We start from the raw sequence: 21,549 nt of genomic DNA, 5'->3' as shown, positions 1-21,549 counted from the left end.
TCCATTCAGTGAGTAGGAGATCTAATACGCTTCAGTGGATTAATGCTTTGGAGTCTATTCTCTTCCCCAGTTCTTTTTGAAAACAGGTCAAAATGCTTTGAAACCATAGGAAAAAAGCTCATGTGCATGAGTTTGAATTATTTTACATGTAAAATCCTTACTTGGATCTTCTCTGTTGAGACTTTGAACTTAGCAAGGGAAAAAGATCTCTGTAGCATCTAAGTGTGTTGAACCATATTGGGAGGGTAGGAGGAATACAAAGAAGATTTTCGAATACTAAGCATAAAAATGAAAGACGACGTAAAACTCCTGTGAAAAAGAGGAAGAGCATTTACATTTTTCTACTTCCAGATACAAATAATTGCATCTGATAATCCCAGCAGTTATGCCTGTGGTGCATAGCTTTGTAATTAATTTGGGATGAGACAAAGTAAACATCATAAATTTTTGACAGCATGCCCGGTTTGTTTCAGATTAACATCAAATAGTTACTGTATGTTACCACCACAAACATGTAGGAGGCCTTCAAAGGAAAAAAAAATTGTCTTCTACATGAGGCAAACTTTCAGCATTAGGACCACTCATTCTGTTTACAAGATCATTTCTCTGTTTACAAGCAACATTTTCCTTACATTTGGGCGTATTTCCAGCTTTCGTTTTGTGGTTTTCACATCCACCACGTACGTATATGCCATTCAGATGGATCAGGTGAAATGAACTGGTGTAAGCATGGGCCTCCTCTTCACATTTGACTTTTGTATAACGTGGTCATCAAACATCACAAGCTTAGAAGAGGCTTACCACATCCAGTGTGGGGCTGTGGCCTCCTAACACAGCTTTTGTGTTCCTTGTAATGAGAATCTAATTCAGCAGAGCAGCTGTGAGAGAAGGGATCTCCTGTTCTGCAGCTCGTTTCTGCTGTTTATGTTATTGCTACCTGGGAAGAGTCTGTGTTCAGGGAAGCAGCACCGGGATGGAGAAAACCCGGGTGCTTCTCTGCCCTTGCAATGGCCAAAGAATGGCCATCAACTCACAAATCATAACTCAGTCTCCCTGCAGTAGGAGACTGAAGGAAACAGGAGTGCTGGACAAGCGTGAGAGAGGAGGAGGGCAAAGACCTTCACAGTGTACCACCTTTTTTTAAGTCAATCATAGATGTCTGAATTTTAATACCAATTTTCCTTTTTGCCTTTGTGGTTTTTAATTGTCCAACTGTAAAGTAAATTTTACCTCTTTATTTCTTTCTCCAGTGGATACAGCTTATCTTAACCTTAATGTTAACAGCGTTACATGTATGTTTTATATTGCTTCAGATATTTCTGGAAGATTCTGAGTTGCTTTGTCACACAAGAATAAACAATTTTTGAGTAGAAGAGGTCAGAGCAAGGCAGGATTTGAACAGAGAGTTACCACATGTGAATTGTTCTGCAGCAACTGCATGTTTGGAACTGCCTGCTTTTTTAGAGCCACTAAGATATATGGGGTTTTCTCTCCAGCCTCGAGTTCAGTGCTGAACACTAAGACTGCAATGGAAAAGTGATAAGCAGTAGGTCACCTAAACCACATGGTGAGAATTGGCAGGGTGGGTATCCTTACAAATCCTGTAATGCAGAAGATGACTGGAAGTCCAGTATTTTTGGTCCCACTAGCTGTATGCTCTGGCCACTTCGATGTAGTTGTTCAGGGAAGAATTGCTGCTAACTAGTGTTCTTCAAGACAAAAAATTGCAATGCTGGATTAGAGCTTTCCCCAGTCAGCGGGAGCGGAGCCTGCCCTCGCTAGGTTGTGCAGAGACCATCTGCTGGTTGACTTCCAAGTGCAAATACAATCTGTTACTCTGTCAAAATAAACAACATAGCTATTGATGGGGCATTTATAGACTGCCTAATTCTCCAGCTATTGGAAAAAACAGCCTGTTTATGGCACTCTCACTTTTGGGCAGAAGCTGTTATGTCTCAAACATTGTAATGAATATTTCATAGCTTCAGAACCAAGAGATACAGCTTTGCTCTCGCTTAGGCTGGCAGGCATCCAGGGTTGTCCTGGCAGTACAGTAATGTCAAGTACTCTGAAAGCTCTATTTTATGGGCATATATAATCCAGGAATTTTATCAAATCAGTGTAAGCATTGTCATGTCATTAGGATAACCTAATACCGTCAAAGTTGATGTGTGTCTATATTGTGGCAGTAAATAACATATGTAATAATTGAGTTCTGCAAATAACCTATGTTTCTGTATTGACACCCCCTCACCAAGCTCTTTTTTAATCCCTCTTCCATACTGTTTGTGGGGTTATTATGCTAGTAGGTTGTGTACAATGAGCTTTTCTTCCTAAAGAAGCCAGAAAAGCTAAAACCCAACTTTTTGGAGAACTCTCTTATAGTAGTATTATTAAAATTAGATCATCCCGTGTACTTCAGAATAACACGTTTTTGTGTCAGTTTCTGACGTTGTGTTTAAGGTAGACTGATGGTTAAGCTGTCTTCAAGCATCACAGATCAGCTAACGCACAAAGAAGGACGAGAGAGATCTTTCCTACCCAAATAGCAATGATTCTAGAAGGCAAATGCTGCTTAAAAAAGTAAATAAAAGAAGCTAAAAAAGAAAAAAAAAAATAATCAAAAGAGCATTTTAATCCTTGTTGTTTAAAAAGGAGTATTTTAATCTTTGCTACTTATTCTTAAACGTATCAATGGAGGCTGCAGAGATCATTGTCTTGATTCAATTATTTCTTAGTCATTCACGTAAAAATACTAATTTAATACAAATATTTGAATAATCATGTTTATTCACAATAATCATGTCCTTTTTTTGTCAAATGGAGATTTATGAGTCTGTCACCATCACAGAAAAAAGAATAAGGGAACAAACCCCAGAAAAGAACACTGTGTTCAATGTTGAGAAATTCCTCTCCACAGCTGAGAAACAGTAGCCAGAAACGAGTAAGGTACAGGGAAAATTGTGGCAATCACACATGTGGGATGGCTTTTCTGAAGAATTAAACAGGTTAGGACTTCTAGCTGAGGGGTGATAAGAGAAAGGACACAGCTGATTCCCTTGATGCTCTGTGCCTCAAAGGGACTGCAAATTTGATTATTAACTAATAAAAAACCTATTTCAGATTCTGAGTTTAAGGAAAGTTGGATGGATAAAGCAATACATTTGTGAGTGATGCATTTGGCCACAGATTAATATGATAACCAAATACTGCCAATCTAAGAGGCAGAAAAGCATCTGTCTGTAACACGTGTGAATTTCTTGAAGCAAACTATTTGCAACAAAATGTTTGTTTTTACCGTAGCACAGTATTTTAGTGCAGAAAGTGACACATCCCAGCAGGTGCCTGGGAGGCATCTGATGCAATCATGTTTTGGTTTTGGCATTTGTAAAACTACATTTCTTTGTTGGAAGAGCAAATATGTAACATTGCATCATTGCACCGTTTGATCATCAAGTCACTCCCCTACAGATCACTCCAGATCTGTATTGCAGGATTCTTTCTTAGCAAACTGGCACCTCACAAAACTAGGATCACATTTCCCACTTCTCATGATGTTGCAATGGGATTTTTTGTAGTTATGTCTGATCATTTTTTCCTGTGCTTGTAGAGATATTTGTCCCTTTGCAGTTATGCTCTTTGGTATAGTCTGGAGCTGACACACCTTTCCTTTCTCTGGTGAGATTTACAAGCTCATTGTCTTTCATTAAGCTGCAAGTTCTTTTCAGAGAAACTTCATGGGACAGCCCTGCTTGTTTGTCTGCTTTCGTCATTGTTTCTGAATTTGATTTAAAACAGTCAATTTACATCATTAACATAACGGACTATTTTTTCCTGCTTATGACAGTCCTTGGAGGGGAGAGGGCAGGAATAGTTGAAAATCTCAAACTGTGACCTGTAGGTAAGGAAGATGCATTGACATAAGCCTGGCTCTGGGTCTCATGTTTGTCTGAGGCAGTACTCAGCAAACTTCCAAAACATTTATTTATTGCACAAGTGCAAAATCTTACTACTCTTCCAGGGAATAACAGGATACATCCAGGAGCCATCAGTTTTATAAAGCAAGAGTAACCTTAAAGCCTTAAAGTAAGGTAGAAATAATATGTTTCAAACACATCCTCCTTTCACAGTTGGAGCATCCGAACATGGTCATTTTTCTATCTAACTTAAGGCATCAGTCACTGTTAAACATCCAGCTCCTTGAGGATTTTGCCTCACGATGCGTGTACCCAGAGGAGATCGGGAGCAAGGCATGTGCTTTTCCTGTCTGGCAACTCAAGAGCTAAAGTTTTTCAGCAAATCGCTTTCATTTCAAGGAATCACCACTGTGTCAGTGCGTGTGTGCCCTCTGGGCTAACACAGGCACAAACCTACATGTACAGGAGATGAGGAGTAAATAGCAGTCTCTAGTCTCTAAGCAGAGCGGGGAGGGAGAGATGGATGTTCTTGGGGCTGCCTGCTTCTCCCCTTTGGCTGCAAAGGAGCCAAGGGAAACTTGCTCCAATGCAGATGTCTAGTTTTCAGATACCTAACGTTAGATGAGAGGAATATATCACTGTGGGGTATAGCGCAATCATCGTTATAACTGTCATGGCAATTGAAGCCAAAGGCACCTTCCCCCCGTATTACCATGCCTTGCTAAAAACAAGTCAACAGGACATATTCTGCTATCCCCAGACCACTCACCAAAGGCTCAGCCAACTGATTTGTCCCCCCCCCCCACCTCCCTCATGAGCAGGGATGCTTAGAAACTGAGTAAACACTTTGCCTTAGATAGGATCCCTTAGCAAATAGCCGTTAACTCTTGGCTTTTGAGGTAGATGGACACCGCCTTATTGATTCTCTCAATTTTGAGGAAAGACAGACAATACACAGAGCTGATAATCACAATCATTTCAGCATGGGCATAACTGGAGAGTCAGTCTCTACAGTCCTCTGGTCTTGGCTCTGCCCCCTCTGCACTCACTCTTTCAGCTCCACAATTTGTGTAGCTTTGTGTTTTATGGTTGATAAATTCATGTCTTAAGAAAGAGCTCTGATAATGCTATCGATACAATGGGAGGCTTCAGGCTCTCTTACTCCCATACAGATTCCCCAGTGTCCAGTACGAGAGCTCGGCTGATGTGGCTGACTTTCCCTTAGCACAGGCACTAACTGGGACTGTCTGCTTTCATGGAGCTGCTGATAACAGTATTTTTGAGACTTCTGTCCCTCTGCCAAACCGGTTGAAATTGCCACCTCGTTCCGTAGTTACTGGGGCTGACTGGCAAACAGCAGATGGCGTGATTGCCTTAGGATATTAACCTAAAACCCATCCCCAAATGGAAAGACGATGTATAAGTGAATTTATGGTTTATTGTTTGCATGAGCTGTCATTTACAAAAGACAGGAACTATGTAAGTAAACAGGTATTTTTATAAAAGGGAGAAGAAAGTATGTACATCATATGTAACAAATGCAGATTGTACTGGAATATGTATGGCACGCAAATTAAAATAGAAACCTCACTAAAACACTGACACAAAGGTGTAAAGCTTCAACACAAGGCACAGGGAATTCGTCAGACTCCTCTTGGAAAATGATGGGATGACACTTTAAATATGGTGCCACATTTACCGTTGTAACAAACATCCAGCCCAAGACAACTTCATTACCTCCTGCCTGTTTGGCTTTTTCTATCCCTCCTTCAGTTTTCCAAAAGTCCATTCCCTAAACTAACTTCATCCTGGAATCTCCCATCTGTATTCTCATAATGATGTAGTGAATAGGCTAAGCTATTTAAAATAGCAATATACAGCTCTTGCATAGCAGTTTTCATCATAATGTAAAACATCACTTCTGAATAAGATGAGCACCATTTCTTTATCTGATAAATGGATACTCACTGATTAAACATACAAACTCTCCTTCTTTTACAAGAAGGCGGAAATGCTTTCAAGGTGCTATAATTAAGCAGCAGCTTACTTTTACAAAACTGAACTTGATTTACTACTGAGCAGTGATTCAGGGAGTTCTTTAAATTTCCCCTAGTTCCAAGGACAGGTGTGGTTTCATCAAAACCACTGGATTAGGTAATGGACACAGGAAACAGGTATCGAAGGCACAGGTTTTGTTCTGACATAAAAATTCATAAGCTATTTTTCATTCATAGAGATGGAAATAGTTTAACTGAATCCCATTCCTTGTACATGCTGTTTAATCCTTTAGTGTCTTTTCAATTTTTATCACACTTATCACTTGCTTAAAAACTTAATAGTAGAAAAATATTAGTAAAGAAAAGCAAAATATTACAATATTTTAGTCTGTTATGATCAGTAACTTTATGGAACAGCTCTCTCTCTTTTTCTACAATATTGATAGAAATTGTTGACATGGAATTCAGAATTTACAGGATAAAAGACAAAGCAAATCAATGTTGTTATATGACCAAAGAAAATGAGGAAAAGAAAAAGCAAATGCTCATTTTGGCTGAAGAAGCTCCTACTGAGGTTGAAAAGATTGTGGGAAAGAACAGCCCTTTGTTCTCTTCATTCTAGGAATTATTTAGTATGGAATTTTCTTCAAGGCCAAAAAATTCCAAGTAGGTAAACTCCATCAAAAGAAGTTGAAATAACGTCTTAGAATCAATACAGTGACAGTAATAATTACGGTAACACAAAAGTATATTACAGCACTTACATTAATGAATGCTAAATAACACTGGATATTTAATATACAGGCTGAAAAGTTCAATATAAAAAAAAGTGTAAAAAGTGTTTTCAGATTTAAATGACTCAATCAATCAGTATTTATAAGAGAGATGCAGAAACAATGCCCTGTCAAGATCTACTCACGACTCATCACTTTACTACAGGTATATTAAATATTGTACATTCTATGCCACCAAAGGGGGAAAAGTAGTAAAATATCTTGTAAAATTCAAGGAAACCAGATATGTAACAAGAACAAATTGCTTCAGAAATCCTTCTCCTGCAGGTATTAGGTCATTCATGTTTGTCTGATGTTGGCTGATCTTTGATAGAAAGTGTCCTATATTAGAGAATTTGGTGTCCAAATTCTATAAAGATGAGAAACAGGGGCAGTGCCAATGACTCAAGCATTCCAGGAGTGGGGAAAGTACATCAGGGAGACAGTTTTCTATTGCTCTGAGGACTCCAAATGCTAATGGGGTGTCTTGGCACCACACAGCTTGCTTGCTAGAGCTAACTCACGAGGGTAGGGGACATTCTCCTCCCACCCACCTGGCAAGGCAGGCCATCGAGAGCAATGCCTCCACACAGCACAGCATGGTGCCAGGTAGATGTGCTTTAGAGCAGGTTGCAGGCTGCAGCCTGGCATGTTGCATTGGCACCACGTTCCAGATCAGAGCTGTACCTTCAAAGCAAATCTCTAGATCGTGCCCACATGTTGTGCTTTGGATCACAGCACGGAACAGCCTCTGAATACACCAACTGGGTTCCCACTAGATGAAACAGAACCAGAAAGTGAGCTCCAGTAGCACACCTCCTATGCCCAAACCACTAATGGGAGTGATTAGTGGTTCACTAACCACTAAGCCAGACTACAGCAGTCAAAAATTAAGCTGCCTGAAACCAGATAGTTCCTTGGCAGGACTTGTTTTGCTCTTTAGGCCTACTCTTCTCATACTGCACCGATTAGTAACGTAGGTATGGCCTGCAACTCTGGCACTGTGAGTTGTACCGCTGAAGAGCCCATGACATCTGCAGGCTTTCCCCATAAATCAGAAACTCTCTCCCATTACTGTGCTGTTCAACAATTGGAGTCAATTTTGCATCATTAAAAGCTATGAGACTGTTGTGGAGTCAGGCCATTACACCCTGCATGAAGGGGATGCTCTCAGTCCTCCTTTTATCAGGGCAGGGGGAAACACGACAAGGACAATATTCTGTCCCAATTTACCCTATATTTAAATTTAAACAGTGAGGGACAAGAAGGAATAACAGAGTAATCCTGCTTGGTTAAAGTAGAAAGAATGATTTAGGGTAAGTGCATGCTGCAGCTGAGAAGCAGCCTAGATTAGGCCACGTAAGTGCCTCTGCCCTTAGTGCAGTCACAGACTGATGGTCCACATGCACTTCTGTGGCCATGCTAGCGTAAGCTTTCCCTTTTGCTCTCTCAGTTTAGGTGCTCTGTTGTTTTGAGGGACTGTTTTTCAAGGTAGTTCTTGGCAGGGTCATTCTGTGACCACACAGACAGCTCTGTTGGCATAGTGAAGGGAGCGGTAATGGAGACAGTAACGAATGAATGGCTAGGAACCAGGCTCAGAGAAGGATTCTGCTTATGGCAGCCTACCCAGTCTTGCTGCCAAATGTCTATTTCTCCTTTTCATTGACATAATACCGCTGCAGAAACAGCTGTGGCATTTAAGGACCTAGCACGGCTCCTTTGGAAGACTCCCAAAAAGGGTGAAACTGCTTGGTCTGTGGCACTGCTGGTGGTGTGCACCATGAGGGTAAAAGCAAATCTTTGCAGGACAGTAGAAGGGAAGATTTACTGAAGCAATATTTTGAAACATTACTGTGAAAAAACAACAGAATTATCACAAAATGGAATTTCACACTCCCGGCAACCCCCCGCCAGAAACAATGGACTGACAAACAGCGTGCAATGGAAAGCAAGAATACTAGTTCCACACCATAAGTTTCACAACCAGTCCTCTCATACCTATCCTTAACATGTCTAACCTACTAAACCTTGTGACAGCAGGTCAACAAAGTCATGTTTTGCAGGGGAAAAAAAAAAGTGTTAGCAGTTTTTTTCTGTAAAAGAAAAAATCTGCAATATTTTGACTAATTCTGCATCTGTTTAAAAAAGAACAATTTTATTTAATAACTTCAACAAGCAAGCAAAATCATAAGAAATCTGCAAAGCTAAACTGGTCTTGCTACCTAGCATTTTAAACAGTAGAAGCTTTACAGTCAACTCCAAAAAATACCAACAAACATCCACAGATTTAATTCATGTTTTGCCCTGGTGTTTTCATCAGGTCAAAATGTTTGACAAAGAAGAGGTACAAGAAGGGAGGAAGTACAGCAGGAAGGATAGATAATAAAAGCAAGTGGGAAAGTGATCAAGAGGTGACCAACAGACCTTCTGAAAATGCAGAAAAGAAAGTAGCCGTTTTGTCTGGGACAAAGACATCTGGAAGCAACAGGGACAAAAGCGGGGAAAAAAAACCCTAAACATAAAAGCAACCCAAACCCAAAAAAGTGTAAAAGGAGACCCTCATCCAGCAAAGCATTTGCATATAGACTCAGTGTGAAGCAAAGCCTAAAGATAACAGGAGTGCATTGCTGGATTTAGAGGAGGTAAAACAACAGCAAGAGACAACAATACTTTCGTAGGTACCTACCAAGAGCTTGCCATTTTCAAGAAAAAACGTTTCTTTTAATTGCTCTTTCAGAGCAATTTCTAGCTAAGCCTGGGAGTTCAGGCTGTAGAATGCTGCTGAAGAGGACACAGCGACTCTTGCCAGACTAACTGCTTTCTGACAGACCACCTAAGATCGGAGGAGACCACTTGCAACCGAGTGGTCCTTGCCATAGCCCTTTGAGTTTTGTAAATGTAAATGAAGCGTTTTGGAGAGACCGTTTTGTCTGGGAGAGGTCGCTGGTACCTGGTCCCTGGGTGTGGCCTGTGTGGATTGGATTATCACCACTGAAAACTGGCTTGCCTCTAGAAAGCACCGTTTTGCTACTGAACTCAGGGAGAGGAAATGCAATAGGAATGTCCTGAGGACATTTTGGGTGAGGAATTTTTACACACCTATTCCAAAAGCCCAGTAAAAACATACCTAGAAGAAAATACTAAAGAGCAAACAAATCACCCCCCCCCCCAAATCATTAATAAAAAGTAAAAGTAACATTATCAAACTATATATCTAATTGTTTTCATTAAAAAAGAAGGAAAAAAGCACACCCACTGCCTGCAGTTCTGGTCAGGTTGTCCCTCCTTGCCCCACAAAAAAAGTAAAAATCAAAAATACAAATAAAATAACTTCAACCTTTCATCAGCCTGGTTCCTAACTGAAACAGTTTCTTGCCCCAATACTCTACTTGCTGAATACCTCTGTTAGAAGTCTTAAAGAACTGCAATTCTTTAGATGAAACTGAAAGTAGAACTTCTTCCCCTGCTCTTTGTAATCCTGGAATTATTTTAACAGAAGACTTTCCCTGCACCAATGAGAGGAGATGGGTGCCAGCTACAGGTGTCCTTATTCCAGTTTTATTCCAGCTGAGTTGCCAAAAGGTAGCTGAAGGAAGGTTATTGCCTTCTGGGACTTGCTCTGATTTAAAAGACATCACTTTGAACTTGAAGTCAGCACTTTCTCTCTGAACTGTAATGGGAATTGCTTATCATTTAGTTCTGCCTAATGATTTAGATAATATCATTCATTAACTCTAATAATAATGGCCCTGATTCACCAGAGTACTTAAATATGCAAATAACATCAGTTAGGCCAAAAGGAATCACACATTCAAAGTTAAATATGTGTTTTAGTGCTTGGGCAAGTGGGATTCCCAAGGCACTCAGCAAAGTAGAAATGTTATGAATCATGTTCATAAAATATGTACTTCATAATTAATTTTAGCATTTTTTAAGATAAATTGCAAGAGCTGTGGTGGGAAGACACCATAGCCTACATGGGAACAGAATTTAACCTTCAGCAATGGGAGCCGAGTAAGGGATGCCAGATTTGCACAGCAGTTGGTACGAAGTATCCCGAGTTGTATATTCTGCCCTTCAGGCAGCTGGAAAACGTCCTCTGCACCCCTCAGCACTTTGCCAAATCCTTATTTTTCTTCATTGAATGTATTAAAACATGAAACAGAGGAATTTAACCCTCATGATCCTTATTTTCCATCTGGAAGTACATCTGTTGAGACGTACCCACAAAAGGGCCTTAATGGACCAGCAAAATAATATTTCTGGAGGGCTCCAGACAAAATGCATCCAGTGTGCATGGTGGAAACCAAAGCAGAAGTACAGGAAGCAAAGCAATCAGTCAGTGAAACCAGTTTTTTTTCCACACTCCACATTCTCCTCCTCTGACAAAGTATTCCATGCCTTCAAAATCCAGTATGGTTTTTCCCTTTTTGGCAAAAAACACCCATCACTTTTTTATAATTAACAGGAGAATAAAGTTTGTGATGAAAAGGTTAAAGACGGAATCATCAATGATATAGGTGAAAGTTTGTAATCTGGTAACCAGAAATGGTAGCAAAAAGTTTTTCCACGTCCTCTCTGAGCAGCACTCCGAACTGAACGTGGGGGATTCACTGATTTTTCTGAAGATGATTGTTCAAGAAGGATTTCTTTCTCGCATCAAAGGATCCCCCCCTGAAATATTGTCCATGTCTTACACTCATTTATACAGCAGCTGCTGGAAAATTAGCCTAATTCTTCATCTGAAGAGTCTGACCACAATAATAGAAAGAAGTGAAAATGACCAAAGAAAAGGAATATGAATGGTGTCATTTTCAAACCCTGCCTCTGGCCTCTGGGAGAATACAGAAAGCAAAACAGAAAGCGTTGGCACGCTGAGCTCCTGCAGCCCCAGCAGGCAGCATCTGGCACAGATTCTGTGCCAGATGAACTGGTGTGCAGTTGAAGAACTCTTTCCAAGCTCCAGGGAGGGAACTTGCAAAACATCTCCAGCAAATCTTCAGGAAGGTCCTTCTTCTCCTTCCATTGTGCTGTCATTTCCCAAGCTTCTCCACCCTCAGACTTGTCTCACTTTTTAGCTATCAGCCAAGGAGTTTGACCCTTGAAGTGGCAGACAAATGGTTTCACATGAAAACAGCCAGGCAAAATTAACAGTAATAATCATCAGTGACAGCAACCCAGTTACAGGTTTTAGTAGAGCTGGATCGTGAAACTGAACTGTCACAGTCAGGATGGTGCAAGCCCAGCTTCTACCATCCAGGTTCTTGAAATGCAAAGCGCTTATTTTTAGGAAGAGCAGCTGATCAGTGAAATTTCACTGATTTGCAACCTCTGGTTTATCATCAGTGGCCAATGAGATCATACTGATATCAGGGGCTGCAGGAAGAGCCATCTGAAATGGTTATTGAATACAGTGAAAACAAACCATGCTGTAGTCTGCAGCAGCCACAGGGAATATTTGTCACCATTTTCTGACCTTTATGGTAGGTGAGCAGGTATCTTACACATACATTTTCCCCAGCACTAGATCAGTTATCTTTCACCTTTTATACAACTGCTGCAAATAATCTCAGGTCCCTTCCCTCTCCCTGTGCATACACTGCCTGACGTGCTGTGTTTTCTTGGTAGTCGCCTGTGTGAGACACAGCCCAATGCCCAGCAGAGGCAAAACTTAGAGAGGCACTGTGGGATTGATGAAATACCCATACATGCTAGGCAGGGCCTGTCAGCATTTAGTGTCACAGGCTGACTTCACAGAAGCATTTTGATGTACAACTCCTACTTAGGTACCTGCTTCCTAAAGAAACCCATGTGAATCAGCTGCCTCAGCGCCCTTGAGAATTAGCTCCAAGAGCCGAGTTTTCTTCACAGCTGGAGCCTAACAATTCCTTTTGCCAAGATGGAAAAGGAGCTGCTGGTTTTCAAAGGAAAGTAAAAATGAAACAATTTTTCAAGTCAGAAGACTCTCCTCCAAACTATCTTTTTCAGAAAGGTCTAAAAATGCTTTTTGCTGAATTAAGTTCAGCTTTTTCAGGCTGTGCCAGAGGAAGCATTAAAGAAGCCTCAGAAGGTCATGGATTCTGCTGCCCACATAAAGCACTTTTAGAGTCCAGCAGCTAATTTGAAGCCAAACCAATGGCTTATGGATATGGACAGAATGATCCGAGATAATTAAGAAGAAAAAATGCATAAAGGATGTGTTGACACTCTGTGCATGTGTCTGTGTTTTGCTGACAGAAAGTAGCTGAGTGCTATAGAAGCTGTGGCACCAAAACCTCTTGTGGCTTGTAAGTTTGGAGCATCTCCACTGGTAACAGAAGAATTACACTGGGGCAATAGAAGTACAGAAAAATCAAACTTCTTTTGCTCAACCTATCCCTCCTTCCCTGCCTCTTTGCTGACACAACTCAGGCACTTTCAAGAGTTCTGGCAATTGCATTTCAAGGTCCCCTGTGCCTCAGGTAAAAGCTTTCTCACCAATATACCAGCCGAAAACCAGCCCAAGAAATAAACCAGATACAATATCATCTTAAGACTCCTTTACCTTTCAGTAGCAGTGTCAAGACAACATAACAGATGTACAATGTTTGCTTTTAGATCAGGGAAACCCAAGCAAAGGCAAATCCATGCAGTGCAATCACAAGTTACAAACCAAAAATACACTACCAATACCAAAGGGAACAGGAAGCACTGGCAGGTTCTGCTAGGAAGCTGTAAATTTTTGAGGATTAAAGATAGCCAGCATTTTTAGAAGGAGCTGGAGCATCCAAACCACCTACCTTGTGGGCTGAGCGCTACAAGGCTAGAGTAGAAAAATCACTGCTGCTGCTACTACTATAATCTTCCAAAACCAAGACACTACCAGTATACCTGTTTGGGTCTTTACTGTCTTGTAGTTAACAGGTGTGCAATTAAAACATCAGAGTTGTGTGGCATTCATTTAAAGAAGCGCTGTTCCAATTAGCTTCACAGCTGCAAAGACTTATAACAGGGAGCTGGGTCTTACATTAAAGAGATACATTACTGAGAAACCAAACAAGAATCCCTCACTGCTCTACAATTCATTTTCTTTCTTTGCCATTTCAACTACCCCAAGCATCTCATGAGACCATCATGCATGGAAAAGTTTCATCCAAAGGACAATGCTGGCATGAGAAGAAATGGTTGTAAATATCATGAATTAGTTTAGGTTGAAAGTTGCAAGGAGTTTCCTAACTGCGAGGGCAATCCTAGTCAGGAGCAGCCTGTGGGAAGAGGAGGCTGGAGACACAGGGTGGTAGAAACCTCACTGGTGTTTAGATAAGGTCCAAGGAATTTCTGAAAGGGCAAAGTGACAAATGGATTGCAACAGTCAGGGGCTGGACTTGGTTCCGCGGGCAGTTCTTGGCAGGCCTTTTCCTCTGCCAACAAGAGAAGCCCATCCCTCACTCTATCATACTCTGGTGGTGCTAAAAGGCTGCATGGAATCAGTTGGAAAAAAATAATACTTTGTAAACAGATGAATAGCTGAGTGCAGGAGGAAGGTGACCACTTCAGCTGGCACAGCTGCAGCCAAGGGAAGCCGTTGTGAGCACAGCCTGTGATCCCTGTATACAGCACCGCAGGAACTCTGGTGGTAAAAGCTATATGGTGATGCTGTGGGAGAGTGCGCTCAACTCCTTTTGTAGTGGCTGCATCAAGAGCAGGACCTCAGTGGATCAGTCTAACTAACGAATTACTGCATTAATTCAATCAATTAATCAAATCAATTAATTGTGGGTAATTGATCTCTGCAGGGATCTTCAAATACTGACAGCTTCTGTCTATCCCCAGAAACTTCTTGGTTGCAAACTGTCTTTCCCCCTTACCTGAAGGGCCAAGGAAAGGGGAAATGTTTCAGGGAATAGATTTAGACTTCCACTTCTTTGCTTATTTTCTAAGAAAATTATGTGATGTTCATTTTGGTCGAGTAGTATAGTTTTTCTTGATGGGTAGTTCAGACTTGAGGCATTAACAAAGGTAGGTCAGGAAGGATAATTAAGATGTACAGATGCAAATTATTAATGACACTGCAAATCTGCATGCAACCTTTTGTTAACATTTAAAAAAAGCCATGTGGATTGATTTCTCCAATAAACATTCATTAGGATATCATCGAGGTATTCTGCCATATGCTTAATTTTAAACAAGGCTTTAATTCAGCTACTTGCAGGCCTGCAATTTAGAAAGATTTTAGAATTTCTTGCCAACCAGGGCTTGTTGTCCTGAGAGTTATTCCTGCTCATGGGAAGTGCTCCATTTTAGCCAGAGGCAAGAGACTAAGAGATTCTCTTTGTACAAGCTAACTCCACAGCTCCTGGAGAAGGTGTTACTACTGTTCCTGCATGCCCAAGGAGCAGCCTCTAGAGGAGCTGGCAGGGGGTTGCGCTTGGTACTCTGAATCTAATCAAGAAACAGTCCTTGTTTGCTAGTTATTAATCATGGAATCTCTACATTCCCAGTGTAGAGTGGCTACTGTGAGGTTTTCAGCAATACCTTAGTTTAGTCACAACAAAACTGTTAATATTTTGCTTTAATAAAAAATACATAATATTTTGAAATATTCATGAATGATTCCAGCTTGGAAAATGAAAATGACCTTTAAATCTATACAGGGCAGTTCCTTCGGGCACTTTTAATGCAATAATTTATTAAGTTCCTATATTCATCATGTGTGCACAAATATCATGAAATATTACAGCTGTACTCCATGACAAAACAAGCATAAAGCAGACATAGAATTATACAGAGAACTGACAAAATGGGGAAGAAGAGAGATCTAGTATTTTCTGTACAAAAAATATGCAGCTTTTTGATAATCTGTAAAAATGCATAACTTTTGGCATGTCAGAGAAGAACACTGTATAAAAATAAATATTCTATGTACAGTAACACACACAGGCCAGTCCAGGGTTAGAATCATCACTGCAAAAGAAAATATAAATGAGTGTTAGTGACAATTCACCAGCAACTGTTAGTGACAGCTCAGCAGGGGGAAGGACATGGTTAGGGAAGCTGGCTCCGGGGTCTCCAGGAGGAAAATAAATGCTGCTGGATCTCAGCAGAAATCCTTTTCACTGGCCTGGGCAGTGAGGAAGGGAGGTTCAATCCGGACCGACTGTCTACCTTCACTTTCTTCCTACCACTGTGGCTTGAGTTTTGGCATTAATGCACACAGCAGGTACTGAAGGTGGGCTAGACCCTGAGGAGTGGCAGAGTGGCCTATGAGAACCTCAGATGGGGACTCTTGAGGCAGCTGAACCATCAGAAACAAAGGGAGAGTGGAGGGGACAGGTATTACACACAGCCCCCTCAGCACTAGCCCAGAATCAAGCTGAGCAGCCCCAAGTCCTGCACTGCAGCCCAGCTGCCAGGACACCCCTCAGCACGAGCTCAGGGAGGTCTGGTGCTGAAAGCCCCATGGGGGCTCTGCTGAAAGCAAGTGTGAACTTCTGCCCTGCTCCTACCAGCCTCCCACAGCACCCAGGTTACCTGGGGTATGCCAGCTCCCACCTTCTGGTAATAGAGTAGACTAGGCAGAAACCTAATCTTTTTGCAAGTATTGGAGCACTTCAAGGCCAGGCAGCTTAAAGGCTGCAAATATAATTCTCTCTTTTTTAGCTCATAAAGCTAAACTGCAATATAGAAACACGGAAAAGTTTTTCTTGTTGCTTTCAGGGGTATGGTCCTGGAAATCTCATGCATGGCTCCGTGCCTCTTTTGATCTTAGGCAGGCTCATTGAAAAACATCAGCAGGACCTGCAGCACTGCCACCTCAGCACAGCCACAACATTTCCAGGATTTACCTTATTCCAGCAGCCTTGAACTGGAAGGCCATCTTCGCCCTGCAAAAAAAAAAAAGGATGAAATAGCAGTTTAGGACACAGAAAATAGCACTGAGATTGAGGAAAGAAGGCATGGGTTAACTATTACAGCTGCAACAAACAGTCTGCACCAGGGCTGGAGGAATAGCCTGAAAGATATTCCTCATCCCTCTGGAGTGACCTGGACTTCTGGCTAATGTAACCAGTGTAGCTTGAAGCAAGGGCTGGGGCTGAAGAGGGGGGTTGCCTGTGGGTGACACAAGGACTTATGTACATGAGGTCTGTAGGCTTGTTCTCGTTCTTCACTGAGGAAGGTATTTTTCTAGGCTTCCCTGAGGGTAGGGGGGAACACAGGAGGTCCCATTCAGCTAGAAAAATACTGCAGGAAGCTGGCAGTCGAAAGCGCGAGATGGCTGATCTGTGTCATCAGGCTTGACTCAGTAATGCTGAGGTTATAGCAAACAGGCAGCACTAACCTTGGGTCCCAAGGAGGGTCTAGAGGAAAATTCCATTTCCTTTCTGCCCTGTCTGTTAAAGGGTTTGCTTTATCATGGGAGAGATTGCCCAGCTACCCCCTCTTGCCTCTGGGAAGATCTTGCTCCAGGGAAATTAGGAAGGCAAGCGGCAGGACAGATCGTGTGCTGGCTGAGGATGTCTCAGCTGATTCCCTGAGAGGCGGCTTTTGCCTCAACCAAGTCAGTGAGATTTCTACAAAACTCCACTGGCACTTCTGCAACCCTGAAGTCTTGGACTACACATCCCAAAGTGGGGATGTGATTGGTTTATTTTTATTTTAATGTTGAAGAGGGTTGGATACTTTAAGGGCTGTGCTACTAGAAGACTGAGACTATTTTGTTGGGAAATGCTTTTGTGAATTACTGCCATTAATTTCATCTCAGTGAAGCTCTAATTGACATGAGAAAACAAGGAATTATGTCAATGATGCTTAATCTCCTGCTTTTGAGCAGGAGATAAAGTCAGATGTAAGGAGATACACCTCTGACATGAGAAGTCCAAAAATTCTGCTCTGTGTGAGCGTCAGATTCGTGGGCTATTGCTCTTCACCAGGAAAACTAAGGAGCAGGGAGTGAAATTGTACAGCGCACAATGCAGGCACATTTCTTTATTCAAACAACTTAGTTCTCACTTCTTAAAATACTGTGTGAGAGATCTGCAGTGCGTATTGTCTCATTTGTGAAGGGGAGAGGGGAAAAAACACCCAGCAGAAAAGCAAATGCACAGTACTATATCAAGAAATAAACTATTTAAAGGAGATGCACTTTCAAGGACTGATGAACTGACTGTTGCCATGATGCTACAATCATACTGCTTTTCAAATGCATTTTCTGGACTGTGATCTCCTTGTGCTACTTCTTCCCTCACACCCCCCCCATGGAAACACTGAATTATGGGTAAATTGTGGCTTTCCCATTGGTACTCTGGTGCTGGTAGGAATGACTGGTGTAGTGCATTGCAGGAGGAGATGGGAAGTTAGGTGTATGAAGGAATGGGAGGCCAGGGAGTTACAGCTTAAGGATCAAAGGAAGACCAGGGTCACAAGGAAGTGTTTGTTGCAGGCGAATTTGCCAAGAATGGAAATGCGACATGCTTATTAGCACCAAGTATGTCTTTCCACGTATCTCAGATGTGTAAAGCATTAGTTCATAGCCTCCATAAGTTACACACGTGGATGTGTCAGCTGGATGCTAAGCTTTTAACCATGTTAGATTAAAACCCATGCTTATTCATGTTCCCAAGCTAGCGTGCATGCCAGAACACTATATATAAAAAAACCAATGGCATCTCTATCTCACCAGATTTTTTAGTCAAGTATCCACTAACAAAAATAGGTATGAAAAGAAGTGTACGTTCTAATATGGCCATGTGGGGTGAATCCTAACTGAGAGCGGAGACATAAAGAGAAAGGCAGTCTACCAAAGAGACAACAGCAGTCCCCAAAGGGATGGAATGCTGGAAGGAAGACTAATGTTAACTCTTCACAAAGGTCAAACAACAGAGACTTTTAATGACAATTTCAGGGGTAGTTTCTTTAGGAAAATAAGAAAACTTTCCAAACTGAATGTGGCTTTTTTCCTCTGGGACGCATTTTTCCAGCTAGTTGAACTAACTGATATCCCATCCCTTGTAAATGGCATCAAACACTTTTAAGTGAGCATAAAACTTGGAATGGCCATCCTCAAGCAAACGCAGCCATGCCAAACAAGGGCCCGAAGGGCACGGTAGCACAATTTCTAATGTATTGTGGAAACAGGTAATTCCAAAATCAAGTTTCTTGGATGCTATGGGACCATTTGGACTTCCGGGAAGAGTCACAAATAGGAATTATCTAGCAGGAATCAAGGGAGATAAGTATCCAGTTAATACGTTTAAGAGGATAACTCTTTTTTCAGTCACTTTAACGCACGTGCTGACTGAGATAATACCGAGCAGTGTCAGGCTGTGCTAGCCACATACAAGCACTTAAAAATAGAGTTAATGAAGGACATGAGCATGGCAGCTCCTTGCTAGAAAGCCGAGCCAGTGCAGAGGCGGTTCTTTGTATGTTAGTCTACTGAAAGATGTCAAAGTGAAGGCAAAGAAAGAAGTGAAGCGGTTGTAAATAAATTCACATTCCCACTACATTTTTCCTCATGCCACAGGGTAATGCTGACAGCAGCTGTGAATCACAGCACGAAGGGAAGGGGCTGTTTCTGACAACAGCAGCGTGATGAAGTTTGGGTGGGGATAGGTAAGGAAGGAATTGCCAGGTGTTTCGATGGCATGCACCTATTCAGAGGTATTAAAAAATGACAACCAAGATACAAAAAGCAAACAGGCATGTAGGAAAGGGAAGGTACACCATACCAATGGGCATGGGGCATCCAGGCCGTCCAGCCCAGGTAACCCCGGCTCACCCTTCTCGCCTTTAAAACCTCGGAGACCCTGTTTATGAAATCAACCACTATCGTTATTTCAGTTAATGCCGGTCACCTCCACGTCATGGGAGGAGAGGTTGAGTCCCCCAGGGCACTCTGCTGCATACCCGTAACACAGATGGCCCATGTTTGCAGTTTTAGTTTTGTTTGTGTAACCAGTAGTAGCAGATTCCTTTCTGTTTTTCTGTAATTTACAAGTCAAGAGATACTTCTCTGAGTTACATCTGAGAGGATGGGAATGGTGTTTCCCCCATTCTGAAATCATCCATCCTCACTAGGAAACTCAGCAGCTGGATTTCTAGATGCATGATCCACAAGTACTCCTGCGATTTACGGCAGTACTACAGATTTTTGGCAGTGTTTGCTGCAGCATATGAGTTTAGATGAAAATGTATACATATTCTTATATTTATTAATTTGTCTAGATTTATAGACAATATATTTTGACAGAAACATATCCCATTTAAAATAACTGATATTTGTTCTCCCTCTGGGTAATGCAGCTCGAGTGCCCTGTATTGCTCCCAGGCGATCACATCAGCTGGCCATTATTCCAAGGCAAGAAAAACAGCATTCAGGTTTTGCCATTACATAGACATGATGACATGAAACATCTCCAGAGAAGAGCCAGCAAAGGAGACACAGGGCTCTATCCGCAAAGGAGAAAGCCCTGGGCTCCCAGCACACACATGGGACACCCCCATGTACCCCAAAGCTTTGTGAGCTCCGGAAGACGAAGGAATATAACTATGGTCACTCAACAGCCTGATTGCCCAAAGGATCAGTGGTTTCCCCTCAAGAAAGCAGCTCTGCCATAGACTGCAGTGGGAACCAAGCTGGGCCTTATCCAAGTGTTGTACTTTTTGCAAGACCATTATTTATGTTATGATTTCCTTCTTTCTTCCCTATCAACGAATCTTAAAACAATACATTTGATGAAACAGAACATACCAACGGACAGGGTGCATCTAATCCAGGCGCTCCTTGGTCTCCCTTATCCCCTTTAGACCCTCTAGAGCCTTTCTTGCCCCTCTCCCCCTGTAAATAATAGTTTGGTCCAAGAAAAAAAGAATACATAAAAGCTTTAGGATCATCCATTTCAAACAAATGTCAGTGATAGTTTAAAAAAAGATAAACATGTAGAAAACATTTTAAAAGAAGAGAAATGTCCCTTTGAGATGTTAAGTGAAAAACAACGTATGGAGCTACCAACTGTTACTTAGCTGCATAAACACATTGGCCATTGCTAAAAGCCCACACTGATAGACCATAAGGGCTCTGCATCAAAGGGATTACAAGTGCCTCTGAACTTTAGGAACAGGCCTATAGTCAGCCAGGGGAGCACAACTTGCCTTCATCAGTACCGTCATTATGAGACTACTTCTCTGGGCTGCCTATACGTTTAGTACAGTATACATTCAGAGAGAGAGACACTTTCAGAGAACTGGCTGACCCTAGGCATACAGGCTGGGAAAAGACTCCTGGCCAGCAGTGTGCCACCTCATCTCAGTCTCCAGCTGGCTGGGAGGGTCCCTCCAATGCCACAGGTGCTCTGCCTAGTGCCTCAGACAAGAAGACCTGCAGCAGATGCCAGGCAGGCTCTCCTGCTGCAGTAGGAAGGCACTGCTGGCACAGATGGCCTGTGTTGACTGTACTTTTCTTGCCACTCTGAATTCTCATTCTTAAAGTCTCACTCGTGCGAGTATTTTTAGCAGCTTTCCCTTAAACTGTTTAGTTAAACTCTTTGCCACCAGGGGTTGCTAGTTCTTCCTTAAAAGTTGGTGTGGTTTGTGTCTTGTTTTGGGGTTGGGGTTTTTTGGGGTTTTTTTGGGGGGGAGGGGGAAGAGGGTTGGGGATTTTAGTTTGCTTGTTTAAGATTTAAAATTACTTCTGTATCCAGAGCAGCAAAGCTTTAACTTGAATGAGTGTGCTTGCCTGAGTCTTACAGTGGTTTGTGCACTGGGATGCATCAACATTGCTAAATAAAAAAAGAGCCAGAGAATGAAGGAAGGAAGTACTCAGTCCTCACAGTCTGCACAGCCTGGTTGACCTTTGGGTTGCTCTGAATAGTGCTCCCCCCAGAA

The 21,549-nt window shown here is 41.9% G+C and overlaps 1 protein-coding gene across 1 annotated transcript in view; it reads right to left on the bottom strand.

Annotated features, from left to right (window-relative positions):
- Positions 1 to 15,335: 15,335 nt before the first annotated feature.
- COL13A1 (collagen type XIII alpha 1 chain) overlaps positions 15,336 to 21,549 on the bottom strand; it is a 90,124-nt gene continuing 83,910 nt past the window's right edge. Inside the window, exons 42-44 of the mRNA XM_030486359.1 lie at positions 20,417 to 20,503; positions 16,512 to 16,550; positions 15,336 to 15,630 (exon numbers count right to left, since the gene is read on the bottom strand). Coding sequence (XP_030342219.1) covers positions 15,628 to 15,630; positions 16,512 to 16,550; positions 20,417 to 20,503 — 129 coding nt within the window. The 3' untranslated portion in view covers positions 15,336 to 15,627. The remainder of the gene's footprint in view (positions 15,631 to 16,511; positions 16,551 to 20,416; positions 20,504 to 21,549) is intronic.

Source organism: Strigops habroptila, chromosome 5 (assembly GCF_004027225.2).
Source record: "Strigops habroptila isolate Jane chromosome 5, bStrHab1.2.pri, whole genome shotgun sequence".
NCBI lineage: Eukaryota > Metazoa > Chordata > Aves > Psittaciformes > Psittacidae > Strigops > Strigops habroptila.
Note: the sequence above shows the minus strand (reverse complement) of the source record. Positions and strands in the feature narration are given on the sequence as shown.